At 37.3% G+C, this 17,164-nt stretch overlaps 1 protein-coding gene across 2 annotated transcripts in view; it reads left to right on the forward strand.

Moving 5' to 3' along the window:
• rbms2b (RNA binding motif, single stranded interacting protein 2b) overlaps positions 1-16,985 on the forward strand; it is a 28,552-nt gene extending 11,567 nt beyond the window's left edge. Inside the window, exons 3-14 of one of the 2 annotated variants that reach the window (XM_079849880.1) lie at positions 4,685-4,743; positions 5,442-5,533; positions 10,227-10,384; positions 10,471-10,550; positions 10,628-10,737; positions 10,840-10,886; positions 11,006-11,099; positions 11,972-12,022; positions 12,103-12,213; positions 15,453-15,533; positions 15,628-15,715; positions 15,920-16,985. In XM_079849880.1, the coding sequence (XP_079706006.1) occupies positions 4,685-4,743; positions 5,442-5,533; positions 10,227-10,384; positions 10,471-10,550; positions 10,628-10,737; positions 10,840-10,886; positions 11,006-11,099; positions 11,972-12,022; positions 12,103-12,213; positions 15,453-15,533; positions 15,628-15,708 (964 nt within the window). In that variant the 3' untranslated portion in view covers positions 15,709-15,715; positions 15,920-16,985. The remainder of the gene's footprint in view (positions 1-4,684; positions 4,744-5,441; positions 5,534-10,226; positions 10,385-10,470; positions 10,551-10,627; positions 10,738-10,839; positions 10,887-11,005; positions 11,100-11,971; positions 12,023-12,102; positions 12,214-15,452; positions 15,534-15,627; positions 15,716-15,919) is intronic. The other variant, XM_079849881.1, reaches the window with a different exon arrangement.
• Positions 16,986-17,164: the final 179 nt, after the last annotated feature.

Genomic DNA, 17,164 nt, shown 5'->3' on the forward strand with positions numbered 1-17,164 from the left:
AATCCTCGTTTTTGTTTTTGTATCCTATTGCCAGAGCAAAAGCAACTCAATATATTTGATGCCAAATTTGATGTGATTTCTGTTGGGCAATAAAAATAATATGCAACTTCTTTAGCTTTATTGAAGTATATATTCCATTTTAGAACAAAGTGCTCATATATTTAAGTTGGCGTAGAAAGAAAGTGCACAGATTTGAGAAGCAGTGCTGGAGATTCTAAGAAACGGCTGAGAAGAGGCTGCCCAGCCCTACAGGAAACTCTGAGCCCAGGGGGAAAGGGAAAGACAAACAAGGGCAACAGCTGGGAGGGAGAGGAGACCAAAAGTTGTTAGTGATGGGGGTGGGGAGGAGCTGGAAGAGAGAAGGAGAGATTTGGGAGAGTGTGAGAAAGAGACTGAGAGAGAGAGAGAGAGAGAGATAAGAGTTAGTCAACTATATCAGGTGTTTCTTAGCAAAGAAGCTGTTGGCGGAGGGGGATGTTTGGTCAAGTAGTTCCTGTTACCTTTAAAGAATACGAAAGAGCAGAACACAAGCCGAATGGTTTCAGAACACTAAAGCAAATGCTATGGATATCACAAGCAAGAAGAATGGCAAAAGGACAGCCACGTGTCCTCACATAGGCAATATCACAAGTGCAAGAGTGCCGTTTCTCTGAGTATCAGTGGTTCAGACCAACGGCACGATTGCATGAGATATGGCTTCACTTACATTTTAAACACAGTATCTATCTGTCTAAAAATGTCTATTTTTCATCTGCAAAAAAATTAGTTCCAAATGGAACAAAGGCTAAATAAACGTTGCTTCTTAATGATTTAGTGATTTTTGACCAAATCAGTTGAGTGAATGACTTGTTGACTCACTCATGAAGAGTCACTTGTTTTGTTTCTGAATGAATCAGTGTTTTGAATGAATAAGTAGAGTAAATGATTCGTTTCATTTAAATGAATTAGAAAGCATTACAGAAGTTAAAAAAAAAAAACTTTTCTTGGCTTTATTTTTAGTGCTAACTGCCTCAACAATGGTGCAACAATGTCAATATGAGTACTAGTTACTAGAGTCAGGCTACACTAATCTCTGCTAGTCATCACATAGTGTTTGCTTGACCATGGCTGCGTTCCAGTCCACTTTTAGACACGCACTTGCGAACTAAGCACTTCCCCTGGGGGAATCCCTGCCGCCATTTTGAAGCGCGTTCCAGTTCGTGAAGTGGACGAGGGAAGTTTATATGGACAGACCCTCGCTCCCTCGATTTTGACCGAGGGAGTCTACTTCATATGTACACTTCAGGCACCTATGTACCACAATGCAGTACGATTGTGACGTCACCACAGATCTCGTCTAATCACCACCACAAGAAACAACTCTATGATATATTAACTATAATTTTTTTTTAATTTAAAACAACCCAAACACACCTATAAACATTTGGATGCTGCATTAAACAAATTCTTAAAGGCAAAATTTTTTAAATAATAAATCAACTCCATAGCTGATTCCAAGTGATCAAGGGCTTAGGACGTTCTAATTCAGCCGATTGCAGTTTCCGCCAGTAGTGGGCACTTGTTGCAACGTAAGCAGTGAAGTACATCCGAGTGAACGAGACGGAGGGAAGTTAGCGAGTGAAGGGCATGACAATTTTGGACTGGAATGCAGCTCATGACTCTTGGTTGGATCATCTCACACATGACTAACTGTCCCTCCAGCATATGGAAATCTGGGAAAAACAATTGTAAATGCAGCTAACCGTACAGTCATGCATATTTAGGATGGCAAAATAAATAGGCTTATCAGCTTTTAAAATGGGGAAAAAAAATCTTCCCCTATTTTTTTGTTTTTGACGTCAATGGCAGTGCGTCCAATCAAACTAAACCATGTTTTGTAAACAGTATTTCATTTGTCACTTGTATGTGGCTAAAATTAAATTTGACCAGTGTTTGTTCCGTGTTTTTAGACTGGTTTATTAATAGTGATGTCCTTAAATACATCAAACGCAAAATTAAAGTTTTCATTTAGACCGTTCAGTATTTTCGTGTTTACAAGTAATAAACCAACCAGTAATAGAAACGTTCTTCGGTAACAAGCCACCTCTTGATATTTCTTTTGAAAAATAATGCTACATATTGCTACTCTAGCAGTATTTTTGGTCACAGTTGAAGTATGTTCATACTGCTGACATGATTACCTGTTGTGTGCATGCAATAGACACTGACACAATCAAAACAGTCATTGGCGAACCGCTAACTGTTTCAGTCAATGACTTCGGCAGCCGAAACCAGAATTTAGTTTTTTTCTGTCTCGCCCAAATAATTTTAGTTGCTGATTTCTGTGCAGCACTAAATTACTAAATTGCAGATTCCTCCTCATCTATGTCATTTTGATCATTTTACATATTGTAGTGCCTTTGTGTGTTTTTAAGATTTTTTTGTTACATTTGTACAATAAAAAAGTGGCAGCGCATTGGGTTGCCACTTGCATGCATCTGTGCTGTTTTTCATCTTTATTTTTAATTAAAACATACACTAGACAGACGTATTTGATTTGATAATTGAAGATGTCTTGCATTTTTTCTATTCTATGTCCTGCATGAACAACCCTTAAAGTCCCCCTGTAGTCAATAATTGTATCCCTTAAAACTCACCTTTGATCACCAAAATTACATAAACTTTTTCCTTGAAAAAAAATTCTTCATGCCTTAAAATAACTTGAATGTAACTCTACACCTTTGCCTCATTAAGTATACGCGGTTCTATGAATATGCAAATTATCCCCGCCTCCACTCACTCCACCCACTCACTGGACTTAGAGATCCACTCGTTGACGATCACACGTTGACGTGATTGGTTACAAGGTAGTTTGTGACGTCAGAAACACTGGCGATTTCAAACTGCGTCTTTAGCCCTATTCGGACGGGACTAGTTTTCCAAACGACGTTTGAGTTACAATTCTTATCAACCTACGTCTGTGATTTCATGTACGGATTCGGACGGGACTAACATCTCCGTGTTTATTACCGAGGTAGGAGTGTCTGTGTTTTACATGTGGGCATTGCAGAAGATCACGTGTTCAGAATGCGTGGATTGCGTATGAAATTTGATCAAATGTATTTTGAAATTAAGTACTTTGAAATATAAAGTAAACCGTCCAAACGTATTTAGTGTTTTGTAAACATTTTATAAAAATTGTAGTATAAAAAACTAAACATACATTTATCATCATGATTTTATAGAACTGGGTTCTTATAATAAACCCACACTGGAATAAAAAGTTTTAACTTATATAATTTACACGTTATGTAATTAAGTGCAGAAATGAAAGTAATCTTACCTGAAACTGATATTACAGTTGCCAGTCTTAACAGTTTACGTGATTTGGCTCTTCTTGTTGATTTCATTTTTTTATTTATTCGCAGTGTAACGTTACCGAACACATCTACATGTCTAACGTACATCCATTATCGGTGCGCAAAAAGCAGAAACTTGAATACCCGGCGCGATAGCGAGAGATTGTACGGTAGTTCACGGTGACCAAAAACACAAGAAAAAGCGTTTTGGAAAAAAACATTTTCGGCAATCACAGACATTCGCATTCGGACGGGATTAGATTTCTCTGAGGACCGCCGAGTTTGACGAAAAACAGTAGGTAATTTGCTCTGGAATTTTTACAGAGGTCGTGTGAGAAAAAGACAGACATGGCAGATTCGGACAGGATTAAAATCTCAAAGTACGTCTGTGAAACAGAAATTTCTCTAACGACCCCCTGTGAAACTAGTCCCGTCCGAATAGGGCTTTTGAGACTGTCTTTAGGATCACTGCAGTTTTAAAGGAGAAAATACTCAGCAATGGTGTTGACATGAATTTGCACATGGTTTGTCTTAAAGCATATTAAAAACACCACAAAGACATATAAACAACATTAAAAGCTTGTTTTTCACCACAGGGGGACTTAGTAAAAAACTGAAACTGCTTGTCATTTTTTCAGTGTTCTCATATTGCTTCCATCTATACTACAGTTACACTATATAGATTTAGTTCAGTCATGAACATCAGTGTGAGAGGTGCTGTGCGCTGGCAGTAGGACCCATGAGGAGCCTGGCGGAGGGCATTGTTAGTTGATTGTTGTGGATCCCAGCCAGAGCTGTGCAGGGCAGACAAGGAGAACTCTCAGGTTACACTGCAAGCACATGCCTGGAGAGAGAACATCCTTCCCCCCTCCCCGTCCCTCAAACACCCGCATGCCTCCAGTAATCCATGGAAGCATATGCTATCCTACAGCTATATACCTGAATCATGCTGCGGCAATGCCTCAGATATGCAAAGTAGCATGAGCATGGTATGGAATCCATTATCCAAAGAGCATTACCATTTGATCAGGGTTCTCCACGGCACCGGCACCCTCATGAAGATTTAATGTACGTGATTTCTGAAAATGGGGGCCCGTTGAGTGGCGCATTGTGAATGGAGCGGTGCTGGTGCCCTCAGTTTATGAGTTTTTGTGCCCCCGCTGCCTGGCTGTTTTCGGCTTAGATTACTTTGGCTTTTCCAAACTGTGTTTGACCTTATAAAATATCTGATACATATCAGCAAGTCTTTTGAGTTTGGTTTTATTTATGATTTTTAAGCTATTTAAAGTGTTTATCTGTTCATCTAAACCAAATGTTACTTTTTGTTCTTGTTTTGTAATGCACAGCTATGGAAAAATAGTGTCTACTAAGGCCATCCTTGACAAGACCACCAACAAGTGTAAAGGTAAGATGTGTCGCAAAATGTAATATTTAAAGGGATAGTTAGAACTACTCTGACATTCTTTCACAAAAAAAAAAAAATGTCACAGTGTTGCTTACTGTGAAAGCCATCAAAAAAGGCCATAAAAGTGGTCCATATGACTTATAGCCTATATTCAAAGTCTTCTGAAGCCATATGACAGTTTTGTCTGAGAAACAGGCTAAAAATTAAGTTGATATTCACAGAAAATCTTGCTTGAAAGCTGTGGCCACCATTCACTTTCATAGCACGGAAAAGAGCAGCTTGGACATTCTTCTAAACATCCTTTTGTGTTCCACAGAAGAAAGAATGTTATACAGGTTTTGAAAATCACGAGAATGAATAATCGAATTTTCATTTTTGGGTGAATTGTTCCTTTTAACTTATGAGTGCTCTTTGAATATACTTCATCTATTTTATCTCTAGCAAATGTGTGCTGATGTAACAGCTATGAGATTGGTATTGCATAACCCTACATCTGTCAAGTGGACACACACACTATTACATTCATGTGTGTGAGAAAGAGAGTGTGTATGGTTAACTTGGTCTGATAGCTCTTTTCTCACAGAGAGATTACCAGTGTGAACTAAGGTGTAGAGGAGTGATAGGGAACGCTATTGGCTTAACTAAACTTTAAGCAATTATCACTGATCCTCTATGTGTGTGTGTGTGTGTGTGTTCAGGCTATGGCTTTGTGGATTTCGACAGCCCGGCCTCTGCACAGAAAGCGGTTACAGCGCTAAAGGCCAGTGGAGTTCAGGCTCAGATGGCAAAGGTAAGAGTCAGTGACACTGAACACCCTGTTCCTTGACTGCTCATACTTGCTGTAAACCTTCTGAGGCACTTTGAAACCGCTTCAAACGAATTCCAAACACAAGCATCAGTATTATTATTGCTCATACTCAAGTTTGGGATTTGAACAAACCGCTAAGCCAAAGTATTCAACTTTGACGCATATTTGTGCTACGGGCATGAATGATGCTTCAAATCACGCGGATTGATGAGGAAACATGTGCTATTGCTTTTCTTAACAAACTTAAGATTTTTGGCTGGTAGATGATAAAATGGGTGAAACATTTCATGGATTTACACTGAAGGAGGGACTTGGAGGAGATCCTGTTGCATCAAAGGTTTTTATTTACAACATATTCTTGCAGCGTTGAACACTGATACCAATCACAGACTGGTCTGTTGAGCACATGAATACAATGACAGGTCAGAAGCATTTAAATAAGTAACTGGCGTAAAAAAAAAGAAATCTACTCAGGAACGCTAAAAGCGTTTGTTTTGCCTGAATTTACTGAGTTCTGCACTCACACATATAGTCTGATTATAACCAATAAGATGCAAAAACGATATAAACTGCTGATCAAACGTTTGGGGTCGGTAAGATTTTATGTTTTTGAAAGAAGTAAAACAAATACAGTTAAACATGCAGAAATACAGTAAAACATTATACAGGAAAAAATATTGTGAAACATTGAATTGTGAAATATATTATTTCAATTTGATATAACTTCTATTTGCATATATTTTAAAATGTAATTTATTCCTGTGATGCAAAACTGAATTTTCAGCATCATTACTTCAGTCTTCAGTGTCACATGATCCTTCTTTGATGAACATAAATTTCAAAAGAACAGCATTTATTTGAAATAGAATTTTTTTATAAATGTTTTACTGTCACTTTTGATCAATTTAATGCATCCTTGCTGAATAAAAGTATTAATTTAAAAAAAAAAATTACTGACCCCAAACTTTTGAATGGTAGACAGCTTTATCAATCATAACAATTATGATTTTTGTCATAATCATGAAGGATGAAGCCCTACTGACAGGCACACTCACATTTGTGTAGTTTTAATACATTTCTTGGATAAGTTATCACCTGTAACATAATATTGCATATCTGATTCAAGGGGAAGCTAATTATTAATGTTGAAAGTAAATGGCGGCAATCACTTTAGTGTTGGACGGCTGATTATTTTACCACACTTGGCCTGTCTGTGGGTGTTGAGCCATGAAAACGGAGCTGGTGTCCCCATTAGGCTCATGCAGGTCTGCCATTGAGAGCAGTTCAAAGTAAGTGCCTGAGGAGTATTTGTCCCGTTTCTGCTCCTGCGTGGTGCTCCAGCTCTACAAAGAGTTTGTGTGTTCTCTCTTTCACCCATGGCTGAGTCACTGTCTGAGCAGCTTGGCTGGTAGTTCTGCACGCCCTCCGTAGAGGACTGTGGCCCTGCAGGCCAGCACTGCTCCTGCCCTGGCCAACCACTCACGCAGACCCTCCTACTGATTTCACACATTTCCTTTTAATGAGCTTTATGGTGGATCCCACGAAAACATTTCCAGATCATTTTTGACAGAAAAAAAAAAAGTTACATTACATTTTCCATAAAGAATATAATAGAAGACTGTTTTAATATTATTTATTATTGTTATAATTAGGGAAATATTTTAAGGACAATAATTGCTGATGAACAAATAATTCTAAGATCTTTTCTATGACATTTTCTTCCACTTCCCAAAAGTTCACTGTATAGTTATTTTTATTAAGATTTTCTATTGTAATATTATTTTAATGACAATTAATATCTATAGATTTTATTATATTATTATTAAAATGACTATCATTATCAAAATAAAAAAAAGTCATTACTGTAATGCAAAAAAACTTTACATCCAGAATCACTGTTGTACTTTTTTTTTTCTAAATGGTAATTAGCATTAATTTGTCATTACTGCAATACAGTATTTTTGGTCACACTTTAGATTAGGGTCCAAATCTCTCTATTAACTAATATTAACTATGACTTATTCCTCGATAAACTCTCAATTACTGCTTATTAATAGTTAGTAAGGTAGTTGTTAAGTTTAGGTATTGGGTATGACTGAGGGATGTAGAATATGGTCATGCAGAATAAGGCATTAATATGTGCTTTATAAGTACTAATAAACAGCCAATAACATCCTAGTAATATGCATTATAATAAGCAACTAGTTAATAGGGAGAATTGGACCCTAAACTAAAGTGTTACCGTATTTTTTTAAATGTAAATCATCAAATTAAAGGGAGTACAACAAATATAAGTATGTTACTTTATTTATCTTTGAATTACAGTAAAAACATTTTCTTTTCTTTTTTGCATTATGATAATGAGAGATTAGGGAGGGTTGTGCTTAACTGTGCTGAAAAGTATGTGCCAATACAAAAATGCAACAAAAATCAAGGTTGATTTTCTTCAAGCACACCATTTTTTTTTTTTTTTTTTTTTTTTTTTTTTTTTTTTTTTAAGTTTTGGGGTAAAATGTGAACTGAACATATTCTAGAAAGATTTGTGAGATTCACACATTTAATCTGTAAATCAGTGTGAAAGTGCAACCTCTTCACACAAGAACATCACTAAGCACCCGTCTTAATTACAGCCATTTTAGAGTCTTTTAGTGACCTGACCTATTTAAGAGTCTGTTGAGGCAATTTCCGTGGATTTTCCTCCTCCCATTCACTCTGTGGAAAAAGCCACCGTCTCGCGGTGTGATTAGATCAGTGCAAAAATCACCTTCATCACAGGTCACTGCAATTAGATATTCATTATTCATGGTGGTGAGATGATCTGGTAATACATTTACAGCTCACATTTTAATCTCATCTGCACACCAAAGCAATGAATATGCAAATCAGCAGCGGGGTGATTTGGAGGTTTGCTGTCTTGCAGCTATCTTTACTCTCTTTCTGATTTGTTTAGACAAGTAACACACAGATCATGCTTCAATTATAATGCAGAAAATGAATTTGAGACGCATAATGTGATTAAGGAGTTTTGAGATCCTAAAGTAAAAACCTCCTACTCACGCCTCATGCAGGAACTTAATCTGAAGAAGACATGCAAGCGCCAGTTTTGTGTATCTCTTAATTTGAGGTTAGAAAGGTGTCACTTTGTATTGTATGCATATTTGCTGTCATGCCCGCAGCTTCAAATGAAGCTAATTAGGTGTTTATATGGTAATGAGCTGACTCAGTACTGGCCTTGAAAACGGTCATTCTGACACTTTTTCCCTAAAAACATATTGATGTCTAAAACTCCTGCATATAATTAGGCAAAGATAAAAGACAAATATGGCACAAAATATGTGAAAATACACTCTTTCTATTTTATTTATATTTTTCTATGAATTTGTTCCAAGGACATCCAAGGCTAAAGGGATATGTATAGTTGACTTTCAACAAAATAAGCGCCATATTTCATAGTTGAACTCATGTGCAGGATTCGGCAGGAGCTGAATCAGTCTTATCTCTCCAATCAAACACACACACACACACTACATCAATGCACAAGGCTGCAGAGTCAACAGAAATCAAAAGAAAGATAGGAAAGACTGTGAATAAGTTATGAGGTCAGACCCTGTAAACTTCTGAACTCTTTCACAGTCTTTCCTACCTTCCTTCTTTGATTTCCAAATCATTTTAAAGGTGGAATGTGTCATTATTGGAATATTCAGGTCATTCCCAACTTAATGTCTGTATGAAGTTGTTGTTGAATACCACAACAAATAATAACAATAGATATGACTCTGGAAAGTTAACCCAGTTAGTTATCTATGTGAGCATACTGGGAAGGGACATGGAAAGGATGTGACATAACTATCCTAAAAAAAAGGCCTAGTGTTTGATGGTGCTCTGCTTTGTGTCTGACAGGCTGATGAGGTCTTTACCTCACTTACCCTTAATCCTAACCTTACTGAGCCTGTAAGGCTGATCAGTCCTTCAGGAACAAAGCAGGGCACTTTGCGTACATCCACCTACAGGAATTATGGCAGTAATACATAACCAGAAGATTCTCCAGTTCACCCAAAAAATTCAAATTCTGTCATTATTTACTCAACCTCATGTCGTTTCGAACCCGTAAGATCTTCGAAACACAAATTAAGATATTTTTGATGAAATCTGAGATATTACTGTCCCTCCATTGACAGTCCACGCAATTACCACTTCGAAAAGTTCATAAACAGATCGCAAAACTAATCCATATGAATTGAGTGGTTTAGTCCAAATTTTCTGAAGAGACACAATCTCTTTATAAGATGAACAAATTGAATTCTATAGGGTTTTATTCATTTATAGATCACCGAACATAAACAGAAGCTCAACCTCACTGGTTCTTGCATAGCTCAAACGTGCTCAAACTAGTTTAGCTCAAACTAAACAACTTCATGATCTCTTTATGAACTTTTTGAAGCATCAAAGAGGTGCATAGACTGTCAATGGGGGGACAGAAAGCTCCTAGATTTCATAAAAAAATCTTAATTTGTGTTTCCAGAGATGAAAGAAAGTCTTATGGCTTATGAACTACATTATTTCACAGAAATACGGACAAATTTTCCTTTTTTGGACACACTTATTCTTTAAGATGAATATTCCTTTAACCTAGTCATGCCCACATTTGTTTCTCTCTTCTTCATTACCTCTTCAGCAACAGGAACAGGACCCCACCAACCTGTACATCTCCAATCTGCCTCTGTCTATGGATGAGCAAGAGTTAGAGAGCATGCTCAAGCCCTTCAGCCAGGTCATCTCCACACGCATCTTACGAGATGCAAACGGCACCAGCCGAGGAGTGGGTTTCGCCAGGTACGCCTGACCACCTCTCGCGCATATAACCCGACATAATCGTCATTAATATTCCATTAATAATACATTTGCAATTACTCTGTTAGGATGGAATCGACTGAAAAATGTGAGGCCATCATTCAACATTTTAATGGCAAATACATCAAGACTCCTCCTGGAGTAGCAGGTACTGCGTCACGGTAGTTTTCATATGGAGGATTGTGTGGTTACGACAGATAAATAATGACTAATGTTTTGACTAAGTGCCTATAGAACCCTTGCTGTGTAAATTTGCGGACGGGGGACAGAAGAAACGTCAGAATCAGGGGAAATATCATCTAAATGGGCGGCAGTGGCCAAGAGAGGGCGAGACTGTGAGAGAGAGGATTTTCTCAGCTTTTTCATGTTGATGTAAATCATTCTGTAGTCCAAGTCTTTAAATCGACTGTCTCTCTCTTGTTCTCTCACACATACAGGGCGGGATGACGCTAACATATGATCCTACTCCTGCTTTACAAAATGGGTGGGTTCTGAAACTATTACTCAAGAAATGTTGTACTTTGTGCTTTCATTAAGACACAACATGGTAAAAGCTCTTTCTTTAGAAAAAGAAAAAATGTGCGTGTTTGTCGCCCCCTGCAGGTTTTATTCCCCTTCCTACAGCATCGCTCCTAACAGAATTATTGCTCAGACTTCTATCTCTCCCTACATGCACTCACCTCTATCCACCTACCAGGTACTGTTTCTTTTTGCAGGAGCTATATTACTGATTTGCTTAATATGTATATTGTAGTATTGTTTAAAGGAAACCTGTAATTCCAAACCTGTATTTTTTTCTTCCATCAAGTGCAAAAATAGACATTTTTGAAGAACAGTTACTAAATAAAACAGCTGTAAAGTTAAAGGAGAACTCGGCAACTCTAGCGAACTCTAGTCACTTCTTCGCTGATTTTTCCGTTTGTTGTCGCATGTTTTCCCCACGAGCTCCCCCTACAGCTGTGGGGGGGCGTATATTTCACAACACGGTCGTAAAAAACTCACTTGCGGCGGCCTCCTCCCCCTCTCTACCACTGCTCATGTGCGTTTGTTATGATCGGAGCAAGCCAACTGTATCGTGTGGAGCTATGTCTACCGAGGTGGGTAATACATCATACATGCATGTGTGTTTATGTCGAATTGCCGTAAAGCAATTCGTGTTTCGCGCTCGTTCTCGTTCTCGCTTCTCACGAGACTTCCAATTTCTATCTTGCCGGGACGGTAGTCCCCAAGTTGCAAGGTTGGTTTTCCGCCTGGGAACACTGGGGGGAGCGGGGAAAGTCACCAATATCACCAGAACAGGTTGTTTAACCATCCAAATGAATTCTAGACAGTTTTATTAAGTTAAAAAAGTTACCAAGTTCTCCTTTAAAAAAACACCATAAAAATAGTGCATACGACTCATGCTCTATTCTAAGTCTTTTGACAATATGAAAAAGAATTGATTTAAGACATTTAAGTTGTTATTTACTGAAAAATCTTGATATCCTCCCTAGCTTATAGGTATAAATCATTATAGATCTGAATTATAATATAAGGACCCAAATCTAAAGTATATTCTTTTAATTGCAGGTACACAATCCCTCCTGGATACATCACCAGTCTTACCTCATGCAGCCCACAGTAAGTTGCAGTTAAACTGCTGCTCCATTTCCTAAAGCACCTTTCTGTACCTGTCTAACTTCTTTCTCTCTTGTGCACAGGGGACCGTCCTCACGCCTTCAGTGGACCACACCATGACCATCCAGCCCACTGCCATATTAGGGCCTCTCACACAGCAGATCAGCCATCTAACCCTGGGCAGCACAGGCACGGTACGTCCCTCACAGATGCACACAGAGATTTTTATTTTTTTGCATTTAGTTTATTATTTTTATTTGTAATCCGTTTTTTCAATTTAATTTCGGTTTTCATTGTGAATTTTAGTTTAGTTTTAGTTTTCAAGTTTCACATTATTTTGTTTTTATTTTAGTTTTTAGTATTTTAGAGCTACCAGAGTTAATGCTAACTGGTATAATTTATAATATTTAACTGCGTTAAATTTCTCAGGACATGTTTTATAATATTACCATGTATCAGAATCTAAAACTAAGATTCAATTGAGGCCATTTGTATTTTAGTACTGAAATAATGAGTAATGTATTTTGTTTAGTAGTATTTTAAGTTTTCATAGTTTGTTAGTTTTAGAGCTGCTCTCTCTATATACATATATATATATATATATATATATATATATAAATCGATATTGCAAAATACAAAGTGCATATATAAATTTGGCTGCAATACACCTAAAAAAGTTTGACAGTATAATGTTAGCTCCGCCCACTCCCATGATAATACTGAAATGTTTCTATAAATATGCATATTTGAACAATGAACTTAAAATATATTGTCTTTGTAAGGTATAATTGATGACGGCCGTTTAATTATTATAAAAATACCCGAGGTGGTAAAGCGGCCACAGCGCTAAGTGGAGTGGGCATTGTTTTTTAATAATTCAACGGCCCGGAGTCAATTATTCCGCTTATACTACGGTTACCACACCTCAAAACATTGTTCATATGACGTATTTCAAAACGTTTGTCAGGTTTTTGTCCTTATACACTTTTGTTTGTAGGACTAATTTCTTACGCATCTAATCCCAAACCTCCGCTGTTAAAGGTACAATATGTAAGAATTTTGCATTAAAATATCCCATAACCTCAGGAGCAGTGTTATATTTTTTTGTTTGATTGCTTACAATTTCCCAAATGTTTCCAACTATTTTTAAATCGTGAGAAAATTGCGATTTTAACCAAGGAAACGGGGCGTTAGAGCATGGGGGAGCTGGGAGTCGCCGGTCAATTGCGTCATATCCGCGTTCCCCTCGGTTTCCACTCGTACTGCGTGGAGTCCTGGACAAATGCGGAAGTTGTAGTTGTAGCGTCTATCAAGCAACAAACTTAGCTTGTTTCGTGCAGTCGTTATGGAACACAATTATTCTTTACCGATTGCAGCTGGTTCTGTCGACAAAGCATGCTTAATTTTATATTTTCCAAATGTAGCATTCGGTAATAGTTATGTTTATGTAAGGGAAGTATTATTGCTTTAGGTTTGTGTTTAGTTTATTGACATTGTTTATCACGTCTGGTGTTTATGGCCATGTAAATAAATATAGCATGTGTTATACACAAAGATTAATCAGTATTTTGGCAAATGATGTGGGTATGTTCGAATGTACTTTTACAACAATTGTTTAGAACACGTAAAACTGCGCCGCGTTATCACAACAATGAATTCGACATACAGTAACATCTATGATAACCAATTTAGTATTAAACCTTACTTTTCTTGCGGTTAATTCATTTTAATGAAATAAAAGTGTGATGAGGTTCAAGAGTCAGGAAGGAAGAAGACAGGGGTCGGCGTGACTGGGACTCATACTTTATTAAAATAAAGCAAAACAAACAAAAGTCGTGCACAACGCGCATTCACCGTGGCAACCGCACAAAACAGTTAAAAAATGAGAGCTCGGTTTTCTTTCTCTGCGTCCAATTTTCTCTTCAGTCTCTCTCTCGTTCCAGCGCGCGGCTTATAAGCGGTCTCTCCACGCGGATCACAGCAATAAGACACAGGTGTTCGTCATTTGCACTTGACCTACTTGCGTCCCGCTCTTCTCTTCTCTCTCCCATTACAGACCGCGCTGAACTCACTGATCTATATAGAATGTCATAACACGCCCCCCTCGCCACAAAAAGCATGTCATTATAAAAATAGACCTTAGCCTCATCCATGAACATGATTTTTCGATTCCCGTCTGACTGATTTACATCCACGGTGGAGTTTAAAACGACAGTTCCCATCATTCCACGCTCCTTCACATCGTCATCAAGCTACGCCATTGTTGTTGTTGTTTGGAATGTAGCGCCCTCTAGCGGCAAAAAATTCTTGCATATTGTACCTTTAATTCCAAAATGTAATTTTAGAGCTTATAAGGGAGGTTTGTATTAATGCAGTATTAATAACTGTATTAATGCAGTTATTAATACAGTTATTAGAGAGAGAGAGAGAGAGAGAGAGAGATTAAGCATATGTGAATTACCTGAGTCTGTGTGTCTCTCAATAGTGTTCAGCAACACTAATACTAATAGCGGAACTGTACGTTTATCTGCTCCAAGAACAGCGCTGTTATTACCTCACTAGTGAGAAATTCGCGCAAGTTGTCAAACTATTTTACTGATAAAATTGTCAGAGTAGCGCTGACAACACATTTCTGTGCGAGTGCGTGTCCATACTGAATGTGTGCGTTTGAGTGGTACACAATAAAGAGAGAGAGAGTAGGCTGTATGCTTTCCGTACATAATAAAACGTGATTTTGTGGCAAACAAACATGGAAATAATGTGTCGTTTTTATCCCATTGTTTACTATATTTATTTGCTTGGTCAGTGTCGTTGTGGGTTTTAGTTTTTTTTTTTTTTTTGCTGTTGTAGGCTGTAAGGACCTTTGAAATTATTGGCGAAGTGATTTGGAACTGTAATGCGGTCAAGACCTGCCTGGAACTACTTTAGCCGTGTCAACCAATCTGATCAACCAATCGGATTCTAGCATTCAACAGCCCTGTAGTATAAATACATAATAATCAACATTTGTAAACGAGTAGTTAATTATTTCTCTTTCATTTTTAATTATGCTGTTCGCAATGCTTCATGGGATTGTAGTTCTTTCCCTCACTCAAACCATTAAGCACACAGTTTTGTACCTTATTTCCTCCAATATCGTGCTGCCCTAATTCGGTTTTATTTCATTTATTTAGTTAACAAAAATGTTTTTGTTTAGTTGTCCTAAACGATAGTAACACTTCCACTACTCTAATACCCATTGTATTTAAAGTGTTACAATCGAGTCTTTTAACTCCTGCCATGACCAAGTAAATCTAGTAAACCCTAAGAATAAAGCATCACAGGAATTATGCAAAACCATATGAACCAGTTTTTCATCTACCTAAAATATTCCTCTTATGTGTGCTGTCTGTGGTTATCACACATTTGTCAATGTGTGTCCATCTGTTCTCAGTATATGCCTGCAAACACAGCTATGCAAGGGACCTACATACCACAATATGCCCAAGTGCCTCCTTCAAGCATTACAGCTGAGGTACGAAACCCTTGCATGCTGAATTATTCTAAGTGTTTGAAAGCTTGAATCACTGCGATGGATTGTCAGTAATGTTGACCTTATGCCACTGCAGGAAAATAGCGTCCAACAGCAGCAGGTTGCCATAGAGACACCCACAGACCACACAACATACTCCTACCAGCATGGCAAGTGAAGAGGAGGTGGGCTACTTCCTGTTGCTTTGGAAATGCTGTGTTCTGTAATGGAAAGAGAGTAAAAACAAAATAATTTGTTAATAATATTGGCGTATCCAAACAAATTATGAAATCAATTCTTCTGAACTAGATGGATGAGTAATCAGTAGATGTTTTGTCTTTTTATAAGCTTCTATTCTGACTGTAGGATCTTTCTTTCTCTCCTTTTAGTACATTCATATGATGGAGGACTTTGGATACGGAACCACCTCTCTTGACATGAAAAGAAATGGATATTGTGGAAAGGAACTGAGAACCGTGTCTCTTTCCAATTGAAGAAAGCAGACATTTTTTGCGACTTTTTTTTTTTTTTTTCTTGGAGAAGGCCAACCGATAATGAAGCTAAACCTATTTTAGTAAGTGAAAGACTTGGGTGGAGAAAGCTATGACTACAAGATGTCATAAAAGCAAAGTAAGCTTTTTTTTAACACAAAGACTCACACACATACACACACTCCAACACACTTTGAGAAATATTTTTCTGCAACTTTATTTTCTAAAACATTCTGCAAAGCCAGAATGAAACAACTACGATGTTACAGCACCATGTGTCATTTTAATTTGTTTTTATGTTTTTGTAAAATTATTCAAAGATTTTGTTGACTGCTTTTGAACTGTCTGCTGCAAAATGGGGGATTTTGTACATATATATATATATAAAAAAAAACAGTTTTTGCAAAGATCTTGCTGCATTTTTCTTGAATATCGATTTAAGGAAATCCAGAGGAACCTGCTGAAACCAGCAGCTAAGTTGTTTGAATAGATTTACAGAAAAATGTGCTGTATCGAAGAGTGTTGTAAATGCACTCACTGTTTCAAGCAAGTTTGCATCCAGTGAGACTAGACTGAATTCTGAAACCAAGACCTCATATCCCCTCACAAAAAAAAAAAAAAAACTGTCCTTTTTTCCTTCCAAAATGCTGCTTTATCTTGTAAGTTAGGTTATGCTCTGTTTAAATGTTGAGATTTATTTTTGTATTTGAAGAAACATTTTTTAAAGAAAATTTCAAAGAGAAGCTATTTGGATGATAAACTTTTTATGGCTTTGTTTTCATGTCAATGGTTCTGTCTTGCCTCTTCATACATATTGGTTATGTCTGTTCTTTTACCCATTGTAAAGAGTGCTCCACCAACTCTGTAATGTAGGCCTGTAAATTAATTTTTCTTGCCTTGGTGAGTGAGGAGTGTGTTCTTTGGGCTGTGTCCCCTGAGCTATAAAATGGCAATATAAAGAAAACCAAGAGAGTTCTTCCCTTATTAGTGGATCACACCCTGTTTGTTTCCTTCTGAAGTACAAGATTCTGAGACTGGAATAGTGATTGTGTTTTGATGCTGAAATGTACATTTAAATTTGCTGACTATGGCAATAGTTCAGTGATGTATGAAATCAAATATAATACTATAAATCAGAATATA

Source organism: Squalius cephalus (assembly GCF_949319135.1).
Source record: "Squalius cephalus genome assembly, chromosome: 18".
NCBI classification, from domain to species: domain Eukaryota; kingdom Metazoa; phylum Chordata; class Actinopteri; order Cypriniformes; family Leuciscidae; genus Squalius; species Squalius cephalus.